Source organism: Morone saxatilis, unplaced genomic scaffold, assembly GCF_004916995.1.
Source record: "Morone saxatilis isolate NCDOM2014 unplaced genomic scaffold, NCSU_SB_2.0 Contig17, whole genome shotgun sequence".
Classification (NCBI taxonomy): Eukaryota; Metazoa; Chordata; class Actinopteri; family Moronidae; genus Morone; species Morone saxatilis.
Genome location: NW_023339729.1, coordinates 7,047,237 through 7,059,245, shown reverse-complemented (window position 1 = coordinate 7,059,245; position 12,009 = coordinate 7,047,237). Strand labels below are relative to the sequence as shown.

The following is a 12,009-nucleotide window of genomic DNA, read 5'->3' as shown; positions in this document are numbered from 1 at the left end:
AGTATGCCAGACACACATGACCTTACACACATAAACAGCACTGGTAACGACTGTTAATATCATTGTACTCTATCATCAGTATATCAATCACACCCTTTGATTTCCTTCATTGTTCCTTCACCCATAAAATGGCCCCCTTCTAATTTGACATGACACTTTGTGACAAAGTTGTGTAACACTTTTTTTTTCCACTAACAGTGCAAGTTTCAGTCCAATAAGATGACTAATTAACCAAACATATTCTCTTTTCTTCCCATATCAGCAAGTTTTTTGCAGTACTTGCAATTTCATGTGGGTGCTTTGTGCCATTCAGGTAGCTCTCCATTTTCCACTCAACAAAAACAATCCAATTAATATGCATTTTCCTGGGCTGAAAAACATAATTTTGTGACTCATCCAGTATGTTAGAGCTCGTGTCCACTTGCAAAGGGGTTTCCACACATACATGCTAATATGTTAAGCGTTGCACCACACTGGTGATACATATGAATAACTGTCACACACAACAGTGACTAGCGTTACTAATATCTTAGATTTTAGTATTGTGAAGGTCTTAAAATCATGGCATTTATCTGAATGTTGCTGGTCTCAGTTTAAAAGGTAAGTCTGTGCACAAACAGACACTGTGTGGTCAGACAACTTTTGGTTTGGGATGTGGGGAAAGGGGGGAAAAGAAGGAGCGAGAAAGGAGGTAAGGGGCAGTGAGTGAAAGTGGGAGGAGTGTGTCTGGGTGTGGGACTGTCATCCCATTGAGGGGAGTAGCTGTGGTGTTTTGATCGAAATCCAGCAGATGTGGGAGAGAAGAGAGGGGTGTGAGTGAGAGAGAGAGAGAGAGAGAGAGAGAGAGATATTTCCACCCACCCAACAAGGAGACACACTCATAAACAGCAGGCAGACAGAGTGAGAGTCAGAAAGACACAGGATCTCAGGGCAGCAGCAGTTCAAACAGCCAGGCAGACAGAAACAGAGTTTCATTGAGAGAAGATGTTTTATTAAAGGGGAGGAAAAGTCACGCAGACACACTCCAACACACACACACTAATAAACACAGAGTGTTCCACTCAGACAGGCAGGCAGGAACAGGCTAAACCCAATTTATACTACCATTAGCTAGAGAGGAAAAGTCCAATAAGGACACACACTTTAAACTCTTTTACCCCCCATCACACACACACACACACACACAGCGGTGCTCGTGCTGAGTGTGTGCTACCCAGCGCGAGGAGCACGGCTGATCGACCCTAACAAGTGGAGCATCTTTGTGGAAGAAGCGAGCGAGTGGATGGATGCCTTTTGCAGACTCAGCGGCCTGGACCCTCTGTGGGTGAGTTTGTGATGTGTTCACTGACCCTGAATTCACATTTATTCATTGTGTGTGTCTTTTTTGCCAAGAACACATAAAGTAGTTCAGTTACAAAGGGTTTGATGATTTGGGCACGTCAGGCACCTTTTTATTGTCACAAAATTCTTGCTTGTTTGATATGCAATTCGTACATATTAATGTAAACGTTGTTTTTGTCTGTCTGGGCCGGAATAATGAGCGTCCACTGTTGTTTCTGTGAATTTAAATGCATAACACAGTGAGATAATTATGATCTTTTGCTTACTTACTTTTGTAAACCTGTTTAATTCTGGCCATTGATGTGATTTAGTCATTAATGCCATTAGCATTAGCCACATTAGCATGATGTTCTTGTGCCCTTGGCCATCAGTTATGCTGCTCTTTAGCATTCAGACAGATTTTTACTGTCCATTACTGGATAATAGAATAATAGAAAGAAAAATAATAAGCTTGTGTGTAGAAGAGGAGGAGGGGGGATGGGTTCACCTAAAATGTAAGTTGGCAGCACTCAGCAGTACAGGAAGAAAATCCCTATAGCATAGACTGACCTTCTCAGTTTGCAGCCTGCACGTATGTGAGTGCACCAGAAATCTAATCTAAAGCAAGTCTGATGGGGAGAATTTGCCTTTGATGTGTGTTAGAGTTGAATCTACCGTCACTGTGCTCTGTGATTCAGCACAATGAGATGCTGAGTGGTGGAGATGGGTCACTCTGAGTGAATTGCTGCTGTTGGAAAGGCTTTTTAGTCTTGTACATGAGCAAACCTCCACATTCTGAGTCCCGACTCGAAAGTAGAAGAATGGCTGCGATCCAGCTGGAATGCCAAAATTATTAAATGCACTCACTCCCAACTTGCCTGTTCCCCCTCTCCCCCTCTCCGTTTCTGTTTCTCATTATGGCTCATTCTCTCTGTTTTTGCTCCTGCAAAACCTCAAAACAATGGCCATCAAACTTTGTTAAGAAAGTAAAGGTGAACTGTGTATTATCCCGTGCAGCTCGCTCTGCCATGAAAGTTCAAAGAAAGATGCAATCAGCTACATTACATCCATCACAAAGCACAGAGGAAGTTTTTGTCTTGTATTGGCTGTAAAGTACACCCAGTTACTGTTAGGTGTAGTAATCAACCTTTCGCATACTTTTGGAAAAGCGTCATAGCTTACTCACTAGTCACAGCCCTAGGGGAGCATTGGGGATTTATTTGGCTATAATACTGAATTGAACATGCAAAAAAAAAGAGGTTTGATCCAATAACACGTAGCATACAAGCTTTTTAGGGTGAACAAATTTGAAAGGGGCCAATTTAGGAACATGGAGAGTTTTTAGTTTCTTTATTTTTAAATCAAGCCATCCTATAATTTGACAAGCAGGACAAAGTCTAGGTGAAACTGTCAAAAGTGATGGATGCCTTCTAAAATTAGTGCTCTTAGTTCATACATGCCACATACTCACATAAGGCGCATAATGCAGTTTTTTCTCAAAACCCAGTGCTAGGTTTCATTTATTTAACTTATTAGCACATTAATTGCATGACAAGGAGGTTATTAGGCACAGAATTGCTCTATGAAATCTAGAGAATGTAAAAAGGGACATTCAGCAGATTTGCCTTCACATCACTGTGTTTGTCAGGTAAAAATAGACACCTTGTGGCACCCAGGCATCTACTACTTTACTGCAACCACTCCAACCAAGGATGAGAAACGGGATAAGTACTGAGCAAAATGGAGAGGGTTTGACAAGTTGGATTTCTTACATAAAAGTGCTCTGTTCCTCCGCCTGCCATTGACCACAGGAGTCAGAAGAGTCTGTGAAAGTAGCCTCCCACTCACTGCCTCTCTAGAGATTTATCACTTAAATGGATTTTGGTACATCAGTGCTCACAAAGACCACTAGTATACAGTGTGTGCAAAATGGTGTGTTCATTACATAACCTGAACCACCTATGTTATGAAGATTTATGTAACCCTGCGGTGAGGCAGGCAAAGATGAGTATAAGCTCTGATGTGAACAGGTAGGCTACAGCCAGACCGTGATTCAGAACCTTCGTGGCTCCAGAGGCGGCAAACGGTAGCGATTGATGGTAAACCTCTCACTATTCATGCTGAGACATGCCTACCCCCGGGAGCAGTAGCATCTATCTGCGCGAATTGCGTCTCACCTGCCGTGGTTCACTGGCAGAGCCGTGGGTGGACGGTTGTTACATAATGATCCTGCAGCTGCCACCAATTGTGGCCTCTTTCCCTTATCCCAGTTGGGAGTCTACCAACAGGGCCAGACTGCTTCGCCATGCTAGAAGCTTTAAAACCACTTCCTGTGGTGACTCCACAAAGAGCAGCCTCGTTAGCACAGCCAGACACCCTGCCCCTCATTAGGCCAGTGAGGTGATAAACAAGGGCAGCAAGACAACAACAAGCTATTTATCTCCTGGTGTGTTATCCTGCTTCTGCCCCTGTTATGTAATCTCAAACTTTTGGCAGCTTTTGCCCAACACACTTCATCTGCATGGAGTTTTATTGTTTATTTGATTATTAGTATAATCCTTGACCTCACATTTTAATGTGTTGACAGCTTATATCGTCCTACTCAAATTAGGAGACAAGCCAGAGACGTGGTCAGAAAAATTCCAAAACTGACTCAGCTTTTTAACAAAAAAAATAAAAATTCTTCTTCCAACTCACACTCTCTCAGGATTGGGCACAGACACATTTTTTGTTGACTTGCTGTGGTTTCACCTTCCACTGCCTTGATGGATGAAACGTAGGACCTGCACCAAGTCTGGATTCTCTGGACTTGGTCCTCGCCTGCTCTGTCTCTCAAACATAATCTCACAGTTTTACCTCAGTTTCTGACTCTAAGGCATATTGTCTTCGTCTGAACTTTTCACTTTCTTTGTTTGTTTCTTTTTGTTGTAGGACTGGAACCGTACATGGTACACAGCCAACCCAGACCTGACCCAGTGTTTCCAGAATACAGTACTGGTGTGGGTCCCCTGTATCTATCTGTGGTTGCTGGCCCCCTTCTACTGTCTTCACCTCTATTGCCATGACCGCGGACGCATTCGAATGTCCTGCCTCTGCACTGCCAAGATGGTGAGACTTCACACAGACTTTGGCCAGTCTTCAGTCTATTGTTCTAAGGTTTTTCACTTGACTGAAAGACACAAAAGCAAAATGTCTGCAAGTTTTTCTCAACAAGGTCCTTAATATCAACAGAAATATACTGGCAAACGTTTCTGTAATCCGTCTCTTATTACTTTCCTGTCCTGTTCAGGTGTTGGGTTTCCTGTTGGCCTCTTTTGGCTTCGTGGAGTTCTTCTACATCCTGCTGGAGAGGAGCCAGGAGATCCAGCAGCACATGGTCTTCCTACTAAGCCCCATCATTCGCAGTATGACTGTGGTAAATACTGAGGCTCTTCCTGATCTTACTCTAGTGTTTACTCCCATGTCTGTCCAAAAGGGAAATCATCAGACTGGAGTCATTTTGCATCAGGGGTGGATGAGCAGCATCCTGAAAAGTGATAAAATATATTCTGCCAAGGAATCTATGTGCATTAGTTTTACAGAATGTCAGTGCTTCCACAGTTTATGTATGGAAAAAGCTTTAACTATTAGGCAATGCCTCTGATTTGTAGGTTAAATCACACAACTGACATCCCGCCTGCGCTGTGCTGGGTAACAGAGAGGTTTTGGGAATAATTCACTCTGTGTTCTGCTGGCTCACATGTCAAAGTGCAGACAAATGAAAGAATATATAGTCTATGTACAGTATGTTTGCCAGACACTGAGGTGTAAAGATGCACAACCAGAGACAGATTTATCGTGTTGCAGGCAGTGCAAATATTACAGTACCCTGTAAACACAGCCAGTATTTGACCACCACTCATCAGAGTGCAGTGTACATATGTAATGACATCAGTTACTATTTGATGTGGAATCAGTGAACGTACGTGTGTGGAAAGTTTCAATACAATGAAAAATGTGATTGGTAGGTGCTGTGCAAGTAAAAGACCATATGTCAGGAAGAAAAAATGTGTATAAAGCAAGATATTTCAGATGCCTATTCTCTTCCAAAGTACTGTATAGTTTTCCCACATCACTGCAGATCACAGGCCGATCAGTCATAAACTTAAACTGTCAGCATTGACTCACTCAGGTTTACTGAATCAGGTTCATTGTTGATGCTTGTCCAACCATGCACTTGCATGTAAATGAGTTGTTCAGTGTGGCAGCGCCTTGACTAATCATGTGCTTTAACTCAAGTTGATTTGAATCTCCTCCAACCTTCTGGTTCATCTTTAAAAAACACAAAACCGCCAAATACAAAAGTGACAATACACAATTGTAGCCTATGTTAAACCTAATTACACAGAAAGGTTCAGTCTTTTTATAGGCTACAGGTGTGCTGTTGGACTGGAAGTTTTGACGCCAGTTCCTTCTTTGAGCGCCATTGTTCTGACCAAAACTGTATTTAAGGTGCAACTAGTTTAATTGCAATGCCTCTGCAGAGAGGGAGAAAAGATAAAGGACAAACCATTCATTCAATTTACATCAGAATAAGAACCTGAGGTTTTTAAAATAAACAAAACCATACCCAGGATCCATAGTATGGACTGATTTTCTCAGGTCTAAAGAGAAACAGCTCAAACAGATTAAATGTGTAGATCCAAATAAGTGGAACACTGGTGCAGATTTATGCAGTCTAGATGAGATCTTTAATCTTCACAAATGTTGTTTGTCTACACCAAACTATAATGCCCCCACTACCTGGATCAGTTTGGCATGTAGGGTGGGCTGCACAACATTATTTATAAAAGATAAGGCTGGGTGTGCTTCTGTTGATGGAAACAGCTCCCACTCATTTTCAGCAGATTTTAAATGATACTTAAATGATGAGTAGGAGCAAACAGAAGAGGGGTGCAGCTCACAACATGGGTGGCAAGTTTAAAATGTTGTTTATCCTCAGCAGGAGTGATGTAAGAATTGCAATGCAGGGTGCTGAGTCCAGATAAGAAACATTGCTGTGGCCCAGTGAGCGTCTAAAGCTGACCCACAGAGCCATATGGCTTTACTCACAAAGCTTCCTCTCTTTGCAGCCCTATACAGGTCCTGCACAGTCTCACTCTCTCCAAGTCAGACAGCCTTTCCCACCTGTGGTTTTTTTTTTCAGACTCTTGAGTAAATACAAGCACGTGTTTTGGTAAAAAATACACTGAGTCGCCTCTTGTATTGAGGGATGCATTTCAAAAAAGGTTATTTATTTTGAGGGTATCATTTATCACATCAGGGGGGCAGAAAACAAACATCAACTAAATCATATTAAGTGCTTGTCACCAATCTTTATATCTCTTTGCCAGACCTATCTTTATTAACAGGATATAATTTTCTCGATGTTGATTATAGCCACCCACCACCAGCTGTTCCCTGGGTGCAGGCCTGGAACACTGTGCTCTTGTTGCTCTGACCAACTTGTTTTGTTGCCCTTCAGCCCAAGTTAATGTATGGGAAAAGTTCTGCCCAAGTCAGTCAGCCCACGAACGAATCATGGTCACTATTGATGAAAAGTACACACACAACACTGACTATAATCAGCAATACCATGACGTAAAACTCCTATTCCTTCCCCAGCACTGCACACTTCCCATGTAATTATAAGGTAGGGTTTTGATTTGGGGGTTTCTGATGGACTTAGTTCCACCCACTGACTTGTACAAACAGATGGGCTGATGGTTTGCAGCAATATGGCAAGTCAGAGCGGAAGGCTAGGAATAGGAGGGTCCTTTCCCTAGGTCAGCTTTACATTTCCCTTACTTACATTTAGGGTTGGATTGTGGCTGATGCAGCCTCAACCTCATCACTGTAGGACTCGAAGTAGGCTATTAGCAGTCGAGAACATAAAGTTCTTGCCATGGGCTTGGTACTTCTGACTGAATACTGTGGGTTATGGGAGATTTGCAGTCCCATAGAAGACTTTGCCTTGAGTTGATCAAAACTAGGGGGAAAATCAAGGACTGGAACATGTGTTTACCTTGTAAAAACTGTATTTTAGTAATCATTAATTGCTGAATTAAATATTAATTAAACCTTCAGAGAATAATCACCTGAACCTTGATACATCACTGCTGTTGTCAATGTCATTTCCAGAGCTCGGTACCTGCCCAGCACCAAACAGCAGACAGACAAAGTTAGCGACTGGCTGGAGCTTTTAGCAGCTAAAGAGACAGTGCCCCTCAGCAGTTAGTGGGGCCCAAATTAGAGCTAAAAGGAGAGTGAATATGGACTTAGATTCAGATGGACACAAACACAACTCCAAGTGAATGATAATGTTGGTTCATGTCGGCTGACTGTGTAAATAAGTAACTGTCTCCTAACATGCTTGCAACATCACCGTTCTGATGTGATAATGAAGCAATATTTTGTTTACCGCTTGTTGTGTTGTTCCTGGGTGGCCAAGAATAAGTCAATGCAGCTTGTGTTGAAAACCAGTCAAGTAAAAGTATGAAAGTAAAAAAAGCTATTCAGTTACTAACTAGACTTTTCAACCCTAAAGCGCATCAAATTCTTGGACGTTCACATGCTTGGAGTTCGCATGTTGTCCCTGTATTCGCATCTCCTATATAGGTGTGCCTTCCGCTCCAACATCCCAAAGACATTCTAGTCAAGTGGACTTGAGACTCTAAATTCCCCATAGGTACGATTGTAAGTGCCTGTCTATCTGTTCAATAGACTGGCCAGTATCGTGCGTGTAGGGAGAATGAATGAACAAAAGTGTGTGTCACCACAGTATACAAATAAGGGCCCTGGATGTTGTTTATATCAACCAGAACACACAGAGATGTTCACCCTCTTGGCCACCACACATAAATATGTACACATCTCCACATAAAGTGTATCAGGTTGTTGATGTGAAAAACTTATATAATTACCAGACCGCTATAGTTTATAACAGTGCTGTGGCTCCTGTGGTCTTCAGTATGAAACCTACACCCACTTTCTCCCTACTTGGTGATGAGCTGGCATGACAAAGTGACGTCTCAATTGACCAACCACTCAGAAAGGAACCAATTATAGAGGTACAGATACGTGACTTCTCCAAGGACAGATAGACAGCTGTGTCAGTCTGACACTGAATCAGTCAAATTTTTGAGAAAACATCCCCATATAGAGTTATTTTTTGTTTCTTTTAAGGAAAGTATATAATAACATTAAGCAATGTAAGGCATGCGGCATACCATACATGTGTCATTTTTAGGTGGAAGTCAGCCAGATCACATCTGCGCCCACAGCCAGGGAAATCCCAGAAACCTAAGTTCTTACTGAAAAACCACCATCCACTGCATTAGATCAGACTAAAGGCTTATAGCCTCTATGCTCAGTTGGCAGTGACATCCGGCTTATAGGGGAAAGATAGGGCTTTTTTTAAATTCAACTCAGTTAAAGGAGTAGCGCTAATTGGCAGCTTGGAAGGATGTTTTTTCTCAGAGCGACTCCATCTTTACTAAACATGTACCACAAAAAGGAAATGGTTTGGTTTGAAACTTAGAACTGATCGTAACTATAATGTAAATCTTACTGGTATGTAAATAAGATCTGTTTGAGTACAAAAAGTCAATTCATACTTGGAAATCACTTTTTCCTGCTCTTGTTGTCAGTGGAGTCGCTCCAGAATTTTCACAAACGTGGCATCACAGATTTGAGTTTTGGCTCTCAGCTCTGGCTCTGGAGTAGTTGTTTCCTCTCTTGTGCTGCAAGGACTGCACATGTGAATTCTTAAATTAAGTCTTTCTGTCTATGTGTGTCTCTCTCTCTCTAGATCTTGGCCTTATGCATCATCCAGTTGGAAAGAGTAAGAGGGTGTCGTTCCTCTGTGTTCCTCTTCCTGTTCTGGGTCTTGGCTGTTGTCTGTTCCCTGGTGCCTCTCAGAGCAAAGATCCAGCTGGCGATGGATGAGGTATGGCTTTAGCCTATTAATTATTATGGAATATTAAGACAATACCATAGAATCTAATAGAAATATTGTACGGTCCTACTGTACTGGCAGTCTATCTTACTGTAATGCATTCACACATGACGCTGTATATTCCAAGCATTCAAAGGAACTCTCAACAGTGCAGTATATTGAAATTAAGGAATAAATCAGAGCCAAAGGGAAGGTGTTGGTCAGGTTTGAACTCAATGAACCTTCAGTGTCAAAACACAGTGCAGGGATATCTAATCAGTTCTAATCCTGCCCATAGTCTAGACACAAGACTCCAGCAGCACAGCTTGAGATATACCCTGTGTCAGCAAAGAGTTTCTATTTCATCCCCCAATTTCAACCAAGGTAACCTAAAGTTAACCAAGTGCTGGAGGATGACACTGCCAATTCTGGTCAAGCCTGTGTGTGTTTAAGTTTTCCCTTTCTTCCTGTGTCTACTGTCAGACACTGCAATCATTGTTGTATGGGGTAAGTTTCTATTTAAGCACACGCAGCCGTGGGGCAGTTGCATTTGCATTTCTATAAAAACACACAAACACACACACATCCATATTTTTGTTTTATCGTCCTCAGTGTGACATTCCCACACTGCTTGGGGGAGAGTAATGATGGCCCTAGGATAAATGCTGGTGAGACATGGCAGCCCAGGGTCAGACCAGAGGAACGTCAGTGCTGTGTTTATGGGCCTACACTGCTGTAAACACAGCCAGATGGAAATCTATGCATCCACACATAATGCGGGGCCATTTAGAATTAAAGAACAGATGTTTTCATTTCATACAACCACACACGTGCACATAGGATAAACACTTAACCACCCATATAATTCTCCACCATATTGTATATCTGCTGTACATCTTGATGAACCAAATTCATAAGAATGGATTTTGTTATCAATTTCTCTGAAAACTGTACAACCGCCCTGCATATTTTGCTTGGTCATGGGAACACTACCATGATACTACAACAAGACTGATATTAAATGGTATGCTGCAGTGTCAGATTTGCAGAAGATACAGACAAAGTTGGACTGGAGATAAGGTCCACTCACTGGGTTAGAGCTTTAAAACGTAACCATTTCCATTATATTTGTATATTTGTTTTTGTACATGAGTTCCTGTATTTCATGTAGAATGATTTACTATAGTTGCTAATACCTCTATTCTGGTTGGACATGTCTTTCTTAAAAGTACACATTTACATATTTTAGTGACACATTTTCAAAATATTTATAAAGAAAGTGGCTAATTCACATCACAGTGTCAATGGCTCAAGTTGACAGAGTTCATGTTTGTGGACCCTTGGCCATTCTTAGTTGCTTGACCTACATTTTTCCCACCCACTCTCTGACCATCCTGACCCTGTTTTTCACTGTGTGGCCGGATCCATTTGGCCCCTCCATATCTCCTTTCTGGGCACAGCCCCACATTTTTCAGAGAAAGTCATTTTATTGTTTGCCATGGCACTGACTTTCATGCATACCCATATTGCTGAACAACAGACTGGCTGTGGCATTGGCGTTGACCCAGTAGTAGTGCCAAAACCCACAAAATCTGTACGTCAAGAATAACACGCGAGTCCTACATTTCACAAAAGTCTCTGAGTGGTTAATATCACAGCTGCCTCTTTGATTGAAAGTAAGGGTACTGGTTTGTAAAACCACAATCTCCCTATTTACAGATACAGGCTCTTAGCGTGACAGAGAGGCAGCTTTAACTATTGCTTCATTTATATAAAGTACACCATTAAATACTTTGGGTTTTCACTCTGATTTAGCTTAAAGGTCCAAAATACTCTTTATAGTGTTTGTGATCTTGGCGTTTAAACCATATCCTCTGCTATACAATGTGTAAGCATGGGAAAAGCCATGAAATAAATTTAGTGTTGTTGTGAAACTGCACACAAAGCCACAGTGAAGATAAATAACACTGTACACCACAGGATGTTGTGCGATATGTTAAGTAATGTTGAAAGAGATGAAACAGCCAAAACACATTTTGATCCTGTTGTAAACCTTATGTCTTGATGCTAGAACAATGTTTTTTTTTTCTGTGGCATGCGCTCAGGAAGCCAATTAATTGTGTCCCTGGTTCAAAATAAAAGTCAAACTCACGCAACTCGTCTGGAATAATTTAAAACTAATAAACTGAAGGAACTCTTAACTATAAGATTCTGGTATGTCCATCCCCATGGCAACCTCCTTAATATGTGTTCTGTTATTCCACAGGGCATTGCCTCTGATATTGTACGATACCTCGCCTTCTTCTCCTACTTCACAATCCAACTGGCCCAGCTCTTTCTGTGCTGTTTTGCTGACCAGCCTCCAGAGGGAAAAACCATCTTGGAAAAGGTAGGCAGAGGAGAATGTATCCCACTTCCGTCAAAAACCGTCCACTCCAATCCAATACCCAGGAAAGAAAATGCCTGAGCAGCTATCTTGTGGTTTTGTAACTTTTGTTGTCCAGACACTTTTCCCTTTTGGAGGAAATGATGTGATTCACCTCCCTCCCTCCTTCCTTTCCCACTCTCACTTCAACGCTTTTGGCTTCCTATGAGGGGAGTGTGAATGAGTGTGTGTGTTTGTCGTTGTTCTTCTGCATACCATCAACGCGACTCACTCACTCCAGCGGAGGATAACATCATGACCGCTGCTCTGAGTCCGTGACCACACAACAGCACAGGCATCACTTAATACA

General features: G+C 41.9%; 1 protein-coding gene across 1 annotated transcript in view; it reads left to right on the top strand.

Moving 5' to 3' along the window:
• The first annotated feature begins 868 nt into the window (after positions 1–868).
• Positions 869–12,009, top strand: part of abcc6a (ATP-binding cassette, sub-family C (CFTR/MRP), member 6a) — a 24,389-nt gene continuing 13,248 nt past the window's right edge. The window contains exons 1-5 of the mRNA XM_035660218.1: positions 869–1,324; positions 4,252–4,428; positions 4,610–4,735; positions 9,149–9,286; positions 11,541–11,663. Of these exons, the coding sequence (XP_035516111.1) occupies positions 1,283–1,324; positions 4,252–4,428; positions 4,610–4,735; positions 9,149–9,286; positions 11,541–11,663 (606 nt within the window). The 5' untranslated portion in view covers positions 869–1,282. The remainder of the gene's footprint in view (positions 1,325–4,251; positions 4,429–4,609; positions 4,736–9,148; positions 9,287–11,540; positions 11,664–12,009) is intronic.